Below are 17653 nucleotides of genomic sequence, written 5' to 3' on the forward strand. Positions count from 1 at the left end.
CTAGCTTCAACCCGATATAAACCCAAAGACTTGTATCAAGTTTGAATCCTTAAGTGCCTTCAGTTTCACACTTTTTTTTTTTTTTGCTAAAGAACTCTAGTCCCTCAAAGAGGACACCCCAACTCTGTACATCCAGAGGCAAAGCTGAATGTGAAGCCAATTGTTCTCTATATCACAGTGATGCCACCAAGTAAGCCACAGTATCTGCTGTTTTATAGGAGAGCGTGTTTGGCCACTTTCTTCCATTAATGCCACTCCCATTTTTTAGATTCCTCCACTGAAGCTGTTCTAGGGAAGGACATCTTGTCTTGAGAGAAAAATCACAGTGGGCCAATAATATGTGATAAGTCACTATCAACATTTGTAGTGTTGCTAAGGAAATGAATCTTAAGGGAGCTAACTTCCTTGCTTTCTCATCCTTTGCAGTGGTCTTGTGAGTTCTTCCTGATCCTGCTTCCATTAGCAGGAGACTCCGCCAATGATCATCATGTAACCCTGTACCACACATTCAGTTCTTTGAGGGGAACATACGTAGCCTCAGTGGTCACTGTTTTCTACAGAGGTTACACTTCTGGGGTAAGCACTCTCTCCACTAGGGGACCTATAAAGAGGAAGGATGCTCTTGTACTTAAGGCAGTGGACAAGGACTCGAGAGGCTGGCTTCAGTTTCCAGTTCCGGCAGTTTTCCTGTGTGACCTCAGGGAAGTCACTCAATCTGCCTGATAACAACACTTCCCCAACTCATGAACTGTATGGTTTGATTAACATTTGTGGAATATGTGTTTATAATATGGTAACTGAGGCTATGTAAGTACATAGAGAGCTTTCTAAAACAAAAAACACAGACAAAACTTGGTGATCAACTTTTGCAAGTTATGCATTAAATTAGAATTGATCCACTGACCCAAAGTATCATGGACAGATCTTCACTTTATTTTTCCATACGTAGAACACTTACTTCAGGATGCCTTTTGATCGTGTGCTTAATGATCTCAGTTTCACTAGAAGTTGAGGCTGTTTCTTTAGTGTTATCATCTGATGGAAAACACCACTGCTTGCTTAAGACATAAACAGTTGAAATAAACATCAAAAATTAAATCAGATGTTTTGAAGCTAGAGTATTATAAAATGAAAAGGAACATTTAAATATGCTCATGGCAAAGTGAAGCTAAGTTTCCAAGTCCACTTTTCAAGCATGAAAAGGAAACTTCCTTTCTGATATTGAACCAAGAAAAAAAATAATTTAAAATTAGCAAATTCTTAAGTCAACATCTCATAACCTCATGATCTAGGCAGCAAGTACCAAAGAACTTTTTTCTGATTTGTTTTAAATAATGTGTAGCCTTGAGAGATGCATAGCAAAGTCAGTGCTTATCTATGAAGGGAAGCTTGGCACCAGTGTATGATTTTTCAGTAAAAGTAGAGACATATGCTCTTTCAGCCTGTTGATCCGACCCTTGAAACAATGGTAAGAAGGGGAGGGGCAAATGAGACAGAACAAAGAGAGAGAAGAGCAGGTCATTTGTTTGGAGGGAGTTGGGAGAGGCCAAGGTTGTCCACGGCCTGCAACAACAAGCACCTCTGGCAAATAGGTTTATCACAGTGAAGGAGGAACACTGGGGGCACCCCCTAGTTAAAATATAGACAGTGCATCATTTGAACCACTTACGGTGAAATTTAATTTACCGCAATGGAGGATATGCACACACACGCTACATATACCATAACAAGTAACTTATTTAAGGCTGCTAAGTGCAATTCAAGAAACAATACACTATTGTATGCATCCATTTTAAAACAAAAAACAAAAAAAACAAAACTCAACTATTAAAAATCATGAAACTCTTAAGACAAGGTAAGAGTAACATTGGCTGGTGTCATAATTGTTTAGGTCAATGTTAAGATCAAATTCACTCAGACACATAAACAGAAGAATGCTCCTAGCCAGCACTCAAACAACCTCTCTCCGCCTCTTCATTTGTGATACTATTTAAAGGGATAATTTAATGGAAGCTGGGTTGTGCCCTCCACTGCTAAGGTCTATTTAAGATAATCAGGGCATGGATAGCTTATTTGGAAGGATATGTTATAAAAGAAAAAGTTTGCCATTTGTCTGAGGTAACCTCATTCTGATGTGAGTTGAAGCCAAGTCTGAATAATGTAGGTTATTACAAAAAAGTGGCAATAAAAACTATCATCATCCTGCCACATATTTGTTTTATTACAAGTCTCTTCCTGCTTATCTCCCTTTGAAGGACATAATTGTAGATACTATAGATAATGGTGATAATACATTGTCATGAATGACTATCAGTAACAAGTTTAGAAAAAAGTCAATTTCCTCATTGTTTGTAAAATAAAGCTGTTTATGAGCTCATGCCTGCTCTTTTTCCTCTCCCTGCAATTTGCCAAGGGAATCTGAATGTCGAGCATTGTTACACACTACACTCAGAACCTCAGAGGATATATAAGCGTGCAAAGGTGCAAAATACAGTACCCAATTGTTATGTGTCATTTCATTTATGTAATGTACATGTGAAACTGTACCTCTTCTTGATATTGATGGGTCCACCTCAATACCTCTCTCATAGGGTGTGCCACCATTCAAAAGAAGCTCATATGTCCTGTAAATAAATAGTAATATACTTTAATAAACATAACCAGGGGGAAATGAAAACAACAGCATCACTTTTCTCTGAAAATAAAGCAAAGATCTCTCTTATTTTTAAAGAAAAGAGATCCAGTTTTTATTATTAATATTTTAATGGGAGCTGATTTTGCTTAATCACTCACAACAGCTGAAACTCAAGAAGCAAACCTGAAGCTTCTCTTGTACAGTAACAAATTAGCCACATTTCAAAATAAATATTAGCAATAATTCTCTTAAATGCAACTTCAACAGTGTGGTTTAAAATGAAATTAACAAAAAATTCATCATGTTTTCCTTCCCAAAAACCTATATATCTGCAGTCTGAACAAAGGTCTCGTCTCACTCACACATTCACAAATCGCAGTCTTCGTCTTGTGTCAATTGTATTTGTTCATTCAAACAGCAACCAAAAGGTATTTATAAAAATACACTTTAATAATGTGAAACTGATTGTGTTGACACTGCTCAATCATTCAGAGATGACACTTCTAATGGACAATTCTAGACTCAACTTTCTGACATTTCTCACGTTTCAATAAATTTGGTAACTTAACAGGCTCAAGATTTCTGCTCACTTACTACTTGATACTTCTACTACTACTTGAGAAATTTTAAAATTTGTTTCAGAGGAACAGCCGTGTTAGTCTGTATTCGCAAAAAGAAAAGGAGTACTTGTGGCACCTTAGAGACTAACCAATTTATTTGAGCATGAGCTTTCGTGAGCTACAGCTCACTTCATCAGATGTTTACCGTGGAAACTGTAAATATAATGTAAATATAAAGTCTGCTGCAGTTTCCACGGTAAACATCTGATGAAGTGAGCTGTAGCTCACGAAAGCTCATGCTCAAATAAATTGGTTAGTCTCTAAGGTGCCACAAGTACTCCTTTTTTTTTAAAATTTGTATAACTTAAGTTAGGCTCCTAACTCCACAGTGACTTTGGTGCCTAAAGTGAATCTCCTGAAACCATATTTAATTTAGGCATCTAAATATTAATTCATGAATCAAACTTTAGCCATCAAAGCTTTAAAGTTTTCAGCCTGAAGATAAACATGTAGTTTCAAAATTCTAGACTCTGTATTTACAGCACTGTATTAGCAGCAGGGCAGGACATGAGTCTTATGGAAGGATCACCAACAGAGAAAAGAAAGAGAAGAAAACTGTTTTCTCTTGTGCTGTATGCTTTTTATTGTTAAAAGGATTATTGACAGAGCAGACACTAGATTTCTTTTTTATTCTTCAAAGCTCATTGCATCTTCTACCCTATTTTACTCCATTTGTCAAAGCAGATATACCATTTATGGGAGACAGAGCAAACAATGCAATCAGCCAATAAAACATTCATTATGCACAGGAGGAAACTGCACATGTACAAGCAAGATTTTTTTTAAATGGTTTGGACCATTTTAGATTTGAGTCAGGCTAGACTGAGCCATATTTCAAACAGCTCAGCGTATGTCACTATACTTTATACACCCATTTAGCAAGTGTGATATCTCAGAAGCTGCTGACAGAGTGGATACGTAACAAATGACCCCAAGTTTCAGTTCTAATCCCATTCCATTCAGTTATTCCCCTGTTGGGTCTTTTGGCATAATTTGACTCAACCTAGAAGAACATGTGGCTAGAAAGGCATGCTCTACAGGACACTTTCTTGGGATGAGCCCACAGAGTATAAAACCAAAAGAACGTCAGTGTCTGAAAGTGCTGTTAAATTTGATTAGTCAGTTTTGTCTTGCTTGGCCTTTTTTATTGAAGTACTGAAAGAAACAAACTGTATGTTTACAGCTGTGAATGCTGGGCAACAATATTCATACTGCAGTAAAACCCCAACTCAAAATGACTTCACATCTCACCTATCGTTTTAGGGTTGATACCATTTTGGAAGGAGAAGAAAGGAATGTGCACCTATATGAGAGAAGGACAGAAAGTGCAGGTGTTGATAATGCAACCCAGAGGTGTGTCTGTTTGCACAGTTTTGCTCTTAGAAACTGCTAGTTATTGCATACTTATTGCTAACATTTCAAATCGATATAATTTATTGTCTTTGTAAGGAGGACTAGCCATGGCATTGGAGTGCAGTGAGGTTATAAAACCAATACTTAAACTATCCTGAGAAGCAGTGATTCCGAAAAGGATTTGGGAGTCATGGTGGATAATCAGCTGAACATGAGCTCCTGGTGCGATGCTGGGGCCAAAGGGATAATGCCATCCTGGGATACATAAACAGGGGATTCTTAAGTAGAAGTAGAGAGGTTGTTTTACCTCTGTATTTGGCCCTGGTGTGACCACTGCTGGAATACGGTGCCCAGTTCTGGCGCCCACAGTTCAATAATGATGTTGATAAACTGGAGAGGGCTCAGAAAAGTGCCACAAGAATGATTAGATTGGAAAAAATGCCATATAGAGTCCTAGATCGTAAGGCCAGAAGGGACTTCCTTTATATCACAGACCTCTAACCTGACCTCCAGTATATCACAGCCCACTAAACACCACCCAGCACCCGCACACTAAACCCAACAACTGAAATTAGACCAAAGTATTACAGCCCAAAGGAGACTAGACCACTATGTGCCACAGGCAGAGAATAGGAGGGACCAAAGCCACTGCAATGGCACGAAAATGATTAAATTAGATAAATGTTGATAATCCTGGCATATGACCCACACCAACACTCTGCAGAGGAAGGCGATAAAACTCCAAGGTCACTGCCAATCTGACCTGGGGGAAAATTTCTTCCTGACTGTAAGGCTCCACAGACTAGAACCTAGGTCTGCAGAGCCTGAGATCACTAACATTCCCACAGTGCTACTGGGAGGCCATGTAGAGCCCTAACCAGGGAGCATGGGGAGTAGGAGCCACAGGAAGTACTGCCCAAGGGACCCAGAGTGACAATACTCTGCAGCCCTCTGACTGGCCAATTGCACTATTTAACCCTGGAGGGTGCCCCAGGAAGCTGTCTGGGCAACCCACCCAGACTTCTGGCCTGCTGCAACTCCAGATCTCACCTCATCTCCTGATCTCCAGTCTCTGACCCCAGCTCAACATTGACCCTGACTCTTGCCTCCTGACCCCAGCTGGTGCTATCTCTGATCTCCAGTCTCCAACGCCAGACTGACTCTGACCCCAACTCCTGCTTATGGAACCCAGCCTTAGCGATTCCCCAACCCCTGCTCACCAACTACATTCCTTGATGTGTGAATCCCAGCTCAGCTGTGACTGCTGAGCCTGATTGCCTATGCCCTGGTCCCCTACGCTAACCCCACTTATGGTGATCAGTTAGCCCCAGAGCACGTGACCAAGAACCAGCCAGCCAAGCATTGAGAGAGAGAGAAGTGCTTCGTGCCACCTCAGAGCCATGGCACACCCTGTCCAGTGTTCCATCTCCAGCTGTGGCCATCTCTGATCCTTCATAGGAAGGAGACCAAAAAAACCCAGAATACATGGGTTGGGGGGGGCGTGCAGGGGGGAATAATCCCTTCTTGACCCCTATAGGTGGCTGTCTGAAGCCCTGAAGCATAAGCTTTTGGAATATTAGACATAAACCTGTAAACAAAAGACATAATGATAGGAGCTCAATCTATTCAGTTTAACAAAGAGAATGATAATGAGTGACTTGATCACAATTTATAAGTACCTGCATGGGGAACAAAAATTTAATAATGGTCTTTTCAGTCCAGCAGACAAAGATTTAACAAGATCCAAAGGCTGGAAATTGAAGCTAGACAAACTCAGACTGGAAACAAGGTGCAGAATTTTAACAGTGAGGTTAATTAACCATTGGTACAACTTACCAAGAGTTGTGTGGATTTGCCATCACTGACCATTTTTAAATCAAGACTGGATATTTTTCTAAAACAAATTCTCTAGTTCTAACAGGAATTAATCCAGGGCAGTTCTATGGACTAGATGATCAGAGTGGTCCCTTCTGGCCTTATAGACTATGGATCTATGAAAAAGTTAAAGTGACTAAATTGATTTTCACTGTCTAGGCCAAGAGAAATGCAAAAATATAAACTGAGTGTCAAGGGGATTAATAAATTGGATTTTTAATTTTTTCCCACTTAACCTAATATCTCTGTAGTAATCTAGATAAAAAAACAATCATTCCGTAAACAAAGATTTGCAAAATACACTTGCATTTGCGAATACAGACTAACACGCTGTTACTCTGAAATCTGATTCCAGTTTTTGGATACTTAATTTTGAGCCTTTGAAGGGTGGGATAATTAGTACAAAACTATTCTGATTAGAAGTTCCAGCATCACCTGAATATTAGAATCCCAAATCTGATTAATTTTTCTGCAATTAAATACATATGCCCTTATACATACAGTTAATACATGTGAAATTCCAGCTCTACTGCTAACTGCAACAAGAATTTTTACATCAAAAATGCAAGCAAAAGTATGAGTTTAAAAAAGAATCTTCATACTCTGAGAGAAAATACAGCCCACTTACTTGGAAGAAACTGGAATTCCACTGGAGTCGAAGAGTTTTAGAAATGTCCAACCACAGCTTAACTCTCCTCTTTCACCAGTTGACTAGAAAGTAATAGAAGAATAAAACTTCTTATTCAGCCAGCTAAAAATAGAAAACTTAAGAGATGAATGACATTTTGTTGAACCACAGATAAAAGATCTCCCTTAAAAATATACAAGGTTCCAGAACTTTGTAAATATACCTTGAAAATTTCAGGGGATTGAGTATTGATCACAACATTTTTGAGTGTCTTTTGCCCTAACTTTGTGTGTGTTATGTATGTGTTTGCAAGCAACCAAAAAGTTAAATAGAGATTATGGGCCTGATTTTCAAATAAAGGTTGGGCTGGAATTAGACAATTGTGCAGCTATTATCACAACATGAAAATATCTGTCCAGTTGTGTGTCCAAAGTTACCCTTAGTCTACGGTGAACTTAAAAAAATACAAACAACAAATCCACTCACCCACAGGCCTTTGAAATTGCATTACCAGACAAACAACCACCACCACTAGTTAAACTGGAGTTGAGGTTGAGAATTCATAACAGTACTTTAAGAGTGTCAAAACCTTACAAAAATGTTGTAATTATAAAAAACAAGCTTTAGAAAGCCAGGAAATTCAAAGAGAAGATTAATTCTAAAGAAAGCAAGACATTAAAGACTTGCCTACACAGCACCAGCAAAGCACACTGGGTTAACATGACTAGCTTAACACAAGCTAAGTACCTTTTACTGGCAGGGTCTACATGGGGCGGGTAGAGTGCAACACATTACTAAAAAAAGAAAAGGAGGACTTGTGGCACCTTAGAGACTAACCAATTTATTTTAGCATCAGCTTTCGTGAGCTACAGCTCACTTCATCGGATGCATACTGTGGAAAATACAGAAGATGTTTGTTTTTATACACACAAATCATGAAAAAATGGGTGTTTATCACTACAAAAGGTTTTCTCTCCCCCCACCCCACTCTCCTGCTGGTAATAGCTTATGTAAAGTGATCGCTCTCCTTACAATGTGTATGATAATCAAGGTGGGCCATTTCCAGCATAAATCCAGGGTTTAACAAGAACATCTGAGGAAGGGGAGGGGGGGTGAGGGTTAGAGATAATCAAGGTGGGCCATTTCCTCAGACGTTCTTGTTAAACCCTGGATTTGTGCTGGAAATGACCCACCTTGATTATCATACACATTGTAAGGAGAGCGATCACTTTACATAAGCTATTACCAGCAGGAGAGTGGGGTGGGGGGAGAGAAAACCTTTTGTAGTGATAAACACCCATTTTTTCATGATTTATGTATATAAAAACAAACATCTTCTGTATTTTCCACAGTATGCATCCGATGAAGTGAGCTGTAGCTCACGAAAGCTTATGCTCAAATAAATTGGTTAGTCTCTAAGGTGCCACAAGTACTCCTTTTCTTTTTGCGAATACAGACTAACACAGCTGTTACTCTGAAACAACACATTACTGCACTTCACAAATCTCACTCCTCTGGCATACTTTGCTGCACCATGTGGACAAGCCCTCAATAAGGAAATGCATAGTTGCAAAGCCTCCAAACAACCTCTAATGATACCCTGAGAAAAAAAATTAATTGAGTAAAGCTTATCAATCTATAACAACCATCTTTTATGATATCAGTGACCACAAACACTAGAATATTTTACTTGTAATGGAGGCAGTGTTACTTGGTGGACAGAGCACTGGAGGAGTCCTATTCCCAGCTCCATCACTGGCCTGCTGGGTGACCCTGAGGGAGTCACTTTGCCTCTCTGTGCCTCAGTTTCCCCACATGTAAAATGGAGCTAATGATCCCTACCTTCTTTGTAATTTGCTTTGAAATCAACAGATGGAAAGTGCTATACAAGAGCTATGTATTATTAAGACCAATAGGGTGTTTGCACAAACTCTAGCCCTTATACAACCATATTCTAGCCACACATCCTTAATAAAATCCTGACTAGACAAATAGCATAATGAAGGCCATCATTCCCCAATAGGTCCCTCCAGACCGCCAATGATCAAAAGACACAGAGCTAGTCTATTTATATATACAATTCTCCTAGACCTAGACCATGAGATGATACCGGCTACAGGGGGACAGAGGGGTGGGGAATCATGGTTAATGTAGTGACTCAGCAGAGCAGGACTATATGACCAATGTGGAACTTGTTATATTCTGCCCTGAAACAATGGCAAAAAGTACTGCTAGACAGAGGAACAAGTGATTCTTCAGAGCCAATATTTCATGAACCTTCAGAAATGAAAGCTAGGAATCTCTGCTTTCCAGCAGTGTAATTATTTGTTTTTATATCTCAGAGTTCATGGGAGCTCATGCCTCTGATAACTGGTTCTCTGCACATCACCCTCTAGTCTCAATCCTTATAAGTACCCAATCAGACAGACAGTAACCACTGGAGCTAGAAACCAGTACGTTATACATTTTTGAAAGAGTTTGCAATTTCAGCTTTCAAATTATATAAAAGATTATTCTTGAATGATTTGATTATGAGCTATTAATCATGCCAAAATTGGAAGGCAATGGGGAAAGCAAGATGATAACCAGAGTGACAAGAAATTGGTCCTTAATAATCACAATTAATGTCAGATCTTTGGAAGACCAATAAAAATGTTTTCAGGACAGGTAAAACTTTCTGATGACCAGTGATCAGAAAGAGAAAGTGTTCTGATCGCTAAACAAGGATCAAAAACTACCTCTCTATTCCTCCACAGATGGTAGTGGGTGGGGTGAGATGGATATTATACCTTTTCTGTGGAGAAATAGGACTTCAGTTTCCATTGCTGTCAATCTAACATTTGACTAGCACTAAAAATCACTTTAAAAAACTGAGTAAATCCAAGGAAAAATAAAAAACAAAGTTTTCTATTGTACTACAATTATTTGATGTTGAGATTCTGGAAGTAATAATAATAAAACATTCAGTTTTGAAAATGTATCCATCTTTATATGCTTACATTGCGAATATAAGTGATGCCAAGTTCAAATAATATACCAATGTCTGGAGATGAAGAATTGGACCTGATAAAACAGTCACCATCAAGCAAGCTGGGTAAGATGCCTGTTACCTAATAAATTAAAACAAAAATAAGATGTGAGTGTAGATCTTCAAGATTCCAATTTTTAAAAACCTCTGAATACATTGACTCTAGCATCTTCTATAAAAGACTCAATCTCATTATTCATCATTTTCTTTTAACTAAAAAGATTCAATTTAAGGCAAAAATACTGTTCTGTTTTTCCATAAAATGCTGCTAATCTGTAAAAGTAACTCCTTTAGTAATTATCGGCTCTCAAAGCATTTTACAAATAAGAGATGATTTTTCCCACCAGAGAAACACAGCCACCATTGGAGTTAACATACAGCAGCAATTTGACAGCGTACAGTGATCCTACACAACATCAGCTGAAGGCAGGTTATCAGTCATAAGCTACGATAATGAAAATACAAAGGAAGTTTATTCACAGCAGCATTCTCCTCCTTTCCATTGCTAATAACACATTCTCGTGTCCAAGTTTATACGGAATCCAAGCACAGAGTGCCACCTGCTGAATAACTAACATCAGTTCCTCACAGCATTTCCTTGGTACACACACAACTTTATTTGTCCGGATTCGATTTAAACTGACAGATGTTGTCAAATGTCAATTTCAACTTCACACTGAAATCGACAAAAAAAAGTTATCCATGGGCAACAGACAGCACAAGTACGGCCTCCCCCGCGCACCTTGTGCCTGCAAGAATGGCATGTCGCCGACCCTACAGCAACACACAGGGCTCTCTGCTGCCTGCTGTCACATGAGTGAATAAGTGAGCAGAGCCGTGACTGCAGAGCTGCATGGCTACAGAGCTGGTGACAATGAATCCCTGCAGATGCAAGGTGTGGGGGAGGGTATGGTCCTGGCCGGCCAGAGCAGAGACCCCCTGGTCAGGACCGGGAAGAGAAGGACAAGCCCTCAGCCATGGGGGAGGCCATCCTGCTGCTGAATGGCTCCTCCCTAACCCCAACACTATCCTCCCTTAATTTTCCACAACTGTAAAAATAAAAATAATTAAAAATTGATAAAAATAATAAAAATCAATATTGTTGAAACCGAAAAAAAAATGGAATTCTGCCAAGCAGACACCTAACCCAGTCCTGATTAGCTAATAAAACCTTATCAGTTCCACTCTGAGGTGGTGCAGCTGTGGGCCTTACAACATTTACCGTATCTTCGCTATACTGTACTTGTGACCTTGGGTATGTCACTTCATCTGCGCGCATCAGTCTTTCCACAGGTAAAGCAGGAATTACAATGCATTACAATGCAGGAATTACAATGTACTCCTTGTGGCACCTTAGAGACTAACCAATTTATTTGAGCATAAGCTTTCGTGAGCTACAGCTCACTTCATCGGATGATCTAAGGTGCCACAAGTCCTCCTTTTCTTTTTGCGAATACAGACTAACACGGCTGTTACTCTGAAACCTGTGATTTTGTAGGTTTTGAGATCTATGGGTGGAGACTGCTAGGTATTATCATTAACATCACATACTTCCCCCAAACTGAAAATGTATTGGGTCAGATCTGTGGGCCCAGAGAAATTGGAACAGTCTTGACTTAAGTGAGCCAACAGAGACCCTGTGTTAGGGCCCAATCCTGCAAACATTCCCAAGCAGAGTGCTTTAGGGTTACTGGGTACTAAGTGCTATACTCAATAGCAAGTATTTGCAAGATACATCCCTTCACTCAGAGCTAATGCTTTTGAGGGCTAAATGCCTCAGGCACAGTACAATTAGTCCCATTTTTACCTTTCCAATATATGAAGAAAATGTAAGAAGACTAAAAGTGAGATGAGCCTATTAGCTGACAACATCTAAATACGCTGTATTACAATTAGCAGATACACACACATACTGGCCAAGTCCATTTGCTATGCTATATACCTACCCGTGGAGAGAAGGTCCATGTTTTGGGATTTTTAGGTTGCCATGTAGCTCTAACTGTATGAATGTTACTCAGTACCTAAAATGAGATAGGAAATTATGGTGGGGAAAATATTAAAAACTAGTTTTCTGGAAAATGATGTAGCTCTAAGAAAATACAGTATCATGCAAGGCTAGTCCAGCACTCTGCATTGCAATGCAGGATCAGACCATGTCTGTCCTTCACCCTTCTTAGCTAGGACGTGTTAAGAGCACTGCTGAGGAATCATATTCCCTGAAAGAAGAATCACCAAGCACAGCACAGCCTCTCTAGCAATTTAGCAGCAGCTGCAGAAGGTGCAGTGGGACATTCCCTTGGCCATGAACATACATGATTTGATGTAGGGGGTGAGAATAGTGGGGTGAAATGAATGAGGAGAGTCCTCTGAACTCTGAGGAATCCACAGAGGTTGGTGACAGATTATAAAAGGTTTTCAGAATTTTGAAACTCTGGATTATAAGATTTTTATTCATCTGGATTTAAGAAATTAATGTTTTGTCTATAATTTATACAATGGTATAAGTATGCTTGGTGCTTTTTAGACAAACAGAATCAAATTTGTACTGAAAATTTATTTACTAAAATAATGTGAGTTTACATAAAGCTCTTTAAAAAAAAAAAGTATCTGAAATTGGCCCAGTTACAGTCAGTTTATATATTTCATTTCATATTACTTTTTTAAAGGTGTGTAAACTGCAATTAAGATGAAAGTACAATTGTACTCCAAAAAGTGACTGTAAAAAATAGCACTTACTCAGCAGATCTGTTTCTTGTGTGTAAAAAGCATCATAAATGGGTTAAATGAAATTGGGGATCTAGGGTAAAATTTTCAAAAGAATCTAGGTGACTTAGAAGTTAAGTCCCATTTTCAAAAGTAACTTAGGCATTTAGAAGTCCAAGTCCCCTTGACTTTCAATGAGACTCGGTCTCCTAAATGTTTCAGTCACTTTTAAAAATGGAACTTAACCTCCTCCATCACTTAGGCACTTTTGAAAATGTTACCCATCATAAGAGGCAGCCCAAATGTGATCATTTTAAATCCATTCAGAAATCCCTTAAATATATCATGTTTTAACCTCACTATTTCTGGAATGTTACGTTTTATTGCATCAGAGCAACTCACCCTGTTACCATCAAAAAGACAGAGTCGAACATGTCTACTGAGAACCTGTATGCTCACTCCTGGAAGAGGAATCATTTTACAACTCCATAAAGTTAAAATCAGTGACACTCGAGTTGGTCTTGGCTGAATCTATGAATCGGACAAAATAATAAAAGAGAGAATTAAATCTACATGGTCCTCCTAAATATAGTAGTGTCTCTGTGTGTGTGTATGTGTGTAGCACAAGTGGCAACAGCAAAGCTTTTCCGCAATATCTCAACCCTTTTGTGGAGAGACCCCTTCTAGGGGACAAGTCAGTCTCCATGCCATTCAGCTCTTGGCCGTTCTGCTCAGACAACAAGTGTGCTAATTAATGTTAAGTGTGATGGTGCTTTTCTGAACACAGGTCTACCAGGGTCTGGCTTGAGACTAGCTCTATTTCACCTCCATCAAGTTATCACACAGTATTTTTATAAAAAGCCATCTAACAAGCCCAGGCAAAAAGCACTCTCAAGTTACAGTTAAGGTTGGACACAGGCCACTTATTTGCACAACACAGATTGTTTTTAATAACTACAAACATCTGAAGCTTAACCGCCATGCCACAGCGGGCAGGATACGCCAACTCCATCCCACTCACCCTTCAGTTTTGTCCACAGACCCACGCTCCAGATACAGGCCAAAGTTCAACACTCTTCCATATCCATCCTGAACATGTACCAGGAGTCTGTGTCCTATAATGTACCCTCAGACAAGACACAGGGCTGAGAACATCCTGTCTATCCAACATAAGCTGGAATGGTTGGCACAGATCATCTCTTTGTCTTACGGCAATGACATTGTATTGTAATTCACATCCATAACGTGGAAGATGCAAGTTAATTTAATGTGACAAACAGTAGGTTCTCCCATTGATAACAAGATAAGCAAAGACCCAGGAGGAAGTCTGGCATTTCAATTTTCTGAGCTACTCTCTTCTAAATGCCGGGCTTATACACATTTTTGCCACTACAATATTCAAATGATGTTGCAAAGTTATGTTAGAAAATGAACCAAAACGTCACAGTGAGAAACAACTATTTAACTGAACTGAGGGATTTCACAATGTCAGACAAAAGTTTAAGATCTAACTAAAAGATTAGTTCAGCCTTGTACAGCTGTTTCACCTGGAAGACAGGAAAGCAACAGGTATGCTCAGCTGGAATTGGCTCTGATCTGGGGGCTGACATCACATGTTTCTTTTGATGTTCTGTCTGTCAGCTAGTAGGATGAGATGATATCTACTGCCTGGAATGCCCAGGAGTGACACAGAAGAATGTTAACATTTATCTCACTTCAATATTTACTAATAACATGATATTTGTTTTGTGGGCTCTGGACCTCTTCATCTAAAGACTCTGGTCATCTATCCTGAAAGTGATAGCGTTCAGAGCTTTATCAACAGAAATTACTTACAGTGTCTTTTTCAGGGCTCCACACTATGTCTTTGAAAGCCAGTTGTGAAGGAGTCAATTCAGGCTGTATGAAGTAACTGGCTTGAAACTGATTCCCTAGAAAAACAACCTTTTAATGTTTTATTATATTGTTTATACTCCCTCACCCATCTCTCCTAATGGCATAGATTCAATTTAGTTATAGATTTCGTCATCACAAGGAAACATCCATCTATGGAACACAGTGTTTTCTACCCAGACCATCTTATTTCTTAGGACAAAAGGAAATCAAAAAGTACGATTAATAAAAAACATTGCTATCAACATTCTTCAAGTGCCCTCTTAAAGAAATGAAGTCCACAATTAAGCTATGGTTACAGAAATTGTGGCAGGGGAGGGGGAAAAAAGGCTTTTTAGTATTCTTATCCTACACTGCCTACAAGAACTGCTTTGGAGATTTCTCCCCTTCCAGGGGTGAAATCATCAAGGTCACAGGGAGTTTTGCCATTAACTTCAGTGGGGCCAGGATTTCACCCCAGATGAATAAAGAAAGAAACTAAGAAGACTCCTACACACTACTGAGTCATATACAACCAGTATGGGCAACCAATCATAGATAATTTAAAATGAAAGAGACTTTTCTTAACAGACAAGTAATTTGGACCAGAAACTCATCACAGATGATAATGAATCCTGCACTGCAATTACTGCAAGAAAATCTTACCTTCTTCTAAGAGCTGGGAGAGAGTTGATGGTCGGAATCCTGCAGGAACAGCTCCCATGGTTGCTAACACATCAATGGTATTATTCTGCTCAAAACATAAGATCAGTTTTTTTTCTAAATTTGCTGCAGTTTTCACTAACCACCAACTAGCTTATGTCCTTATCCTAACTTCCAATCCCAGGGCAGCCAACCACGAAGGAGAACACACAAATCTTGGGATTCAGTCACCTGTTCCCCTAAGTTATCTTAAGAGCTATTTTGGCCTCTCAGCACAAAACATCCTTAGACTGACCTCATGGATGATTACACACAATCTCCCATTTTGCTATACCACACTGACAGAACTTGCTTTGTAGAGAAACAGTGTAGTCACAAATTACACTGACATTACAACATTAAGGTAATATTACAAGAAATATGGTATACCCACCTCTGTGATAGCTTTTCTAACAGCACTCCAGTGAGAATCTGTTCTGCAGGTAGGGTGGGGAATAAAAGGATATAAAGCAAAACAATATGAATGCATTGCCAACATATGGATGCATAATGAACAATTACTATATCTATAAGACACATGTATCTGTCTCTGAATGGTGGAAGTCTAGTACATCAGGTGGATGTGCCCATCAACAGGTAGCTGGGAAACACATTACTATTTTGCACTCTGTGGAGTGGTTTATGAAGCTGGGACAGCAGCCACTCTTTGGCTGCATGAGGCAAAAAATCAAAAAGCAAAAAAAAAACATAGTAAAGAAAGAAATGACTGGAAGTTTAAAGCAAAGTTCAAACTGGAAATCTACACAATAAATACAGCTGCCCCTGTACTGAAAAAGCCATTGCTACAGACCAAGAGAAACATAACTAACAAAGTATTACATTTCAAATAATTTACCACCCACATTAAAAAAAATAAAGATGACAAGGGGCGGGGGGTTACATTTCACTTCATTTTCTCCAATGCAATCTCATTTTACCTTTTTTTAATTTCGGTTCTATCTGCTGTTTCATCAACCACCTCTATGTCTTCCTCACTTTCCTCTTCACTTGGCTCTCGGCCAACTCCTTTATTGCATGCCTGTAATTCAGGATTAAAGTTGTCAAGTGTTTTACCTACTTCATAGTTCAGACTTTAAAAACAATATGAGCGCTCATCATGATGTCTCAATAGCTTAGAAGAGGAGCTTAGCTGGTTTTAATGGTCAGTGAACAAAATGACTGACATCTACAGGGTACCAAGAGAATATGATGTTATCCTTGGTTCTGTAGCTAAAGTCAGTCATTTAAAAATTTTTATAGCAGCAAGTTTTTGCCTCTTAAAATAGTAAACAAGAGAGCTCATTTCCAGAGCAAGCTTCCTCAGAGAGGAAAAGGCACCTTAACCTTGAAGTACAAAGTAACCATAGCTACTTGATGTGCTCTGTGATTTGGCCCTGCAAGGGTCTCTCACAAGAGAGAAGAACCAGTGCAATGCAACAAGATACAAAGGATCAGACTTCAGGACAGGACTCAATCTACCCAAGTGGGGTAATTAAATGCAAATTTATGCATCATGTTTTCTCATTAGACATCTACCCAATTTAAGTGCACAAATGCCAGGTATGCACCTAAATAAGTCTCATGGGGCACAAAAACTTTGGTACATAAAGTTAAAAGGAGCTTTTGAAAGTATTCTTTAAGCTCTGAATATGAATTACTCTATAGCACTCCTAGGTATTCACAGCTGCCCTTACATGTCAGACATCATGTTTCAAGGGCTCTGCTTTCATTTACAAAAAATTAACAGCAATATAATTTATCTTTGTGAAGTTAGAAAAAATGCCTTGCTAACCATCTGTAGCTTTATACATCTCACTCATCATATTTCTGATGTACAAATACAAAGGAAGAAGATGGAAGCATACTAACCATGAGATAGGTTTTAGGAACAAGGCCTCTCTCCCCTTTGGAATTTTTAGCCATCCACCAACCATCAGGCTTTTTGTCAAGTATGAGCAACACTTCACCTTTCTTCAGTAATGGAGGGTGGGGGAAAAGAGAGAAGAAAAGAGACAAATGCATTGATATTCAGATGTTTAAAAATTACTCATGGAACAACTGTTGGTCACATTCTGTCTTAGAATAAAATGCAACTGCCTTTTAATTTGTTCTTAAATCTAATATTTATCTAAGACTGGTTTACCCTGATGATTTCAGATTCTGGTTTATCATGAATTCTTTGAAACAACTGCAGTTTTATTGAACTAGTTTACTTTTCCCTGATATCCTATGGTGGT

General features: G+C 39.0%; 1 protein-coding gene across 3 annotated transcripts in view; it reads right to left on the minus strand.

Annotated features, from left to right (window-relative positions):
• The window catches only part of NPHP1 (nephrocystin 1), a 37115-nt gene that overhangs the window by 11712 nt on the left and 7750 nt on the right, over positions 1 to 17653 (minus strand). For all 3 annotated transcript variants that reach the window (XM_073339799.1, XM_073339800.1, XM_073339798.1), the window contains exons 6-16: positions 17286 to 17387; positions 16355 to 16455; positions 15811 to 15853; positions 15381 to 15465; positions 14679 to 14773; positions 13245 to 13373; positions 12086 to 12160; positions 10111 to 10221; positions 7112 to 7194; positions 2548 to 2624; positions 959 to 1058 (exon numbers count right to left, since the gene is read on the minus strand). In XM_073339799.1, the coding sequence (XP_073195900.1) occupies positions 959 to 1058; positions 2548 to 2624; positions 7112 to 7194; positions 10111 to 10221; positions 12086 to 12160; positions 13245 to 13373; positions 14679 to 14773; positions 15381 to 15465; positions 15811 to 15853; positions 16355 to 16455; positions 17286 to 17387 (1001 nt within the window). The remainder of the gene's footprint in view (positions 1 to 958; positions 1059 to 2547; positions 2625 to 7111; positions 7195 to 10110; positions 10222 to 12085; positions 12161 to 13244; positions 13374 to 14678; positions 14774 to 15380; positions 15466 to 15810; positions 15854 to 16354; positions 16456 to 17285; positions 17388 to 17653) is intronic.

Source organism: Lepidochelys kempii, chromosome 3 (assembly GCF_965140265.1).
Source record: "Lepidochelys kempii isolate rLepKem1 chromosome 3, rLepKem1.hap2, whole genome shotgun sequence".
Taxonomy (NCBI): domain Eukaryota; kingdom Metazoa; phylum Chordata; order Testudines; family Cheloniidae; genus Lepidochelys; species Lepidochelys kempii.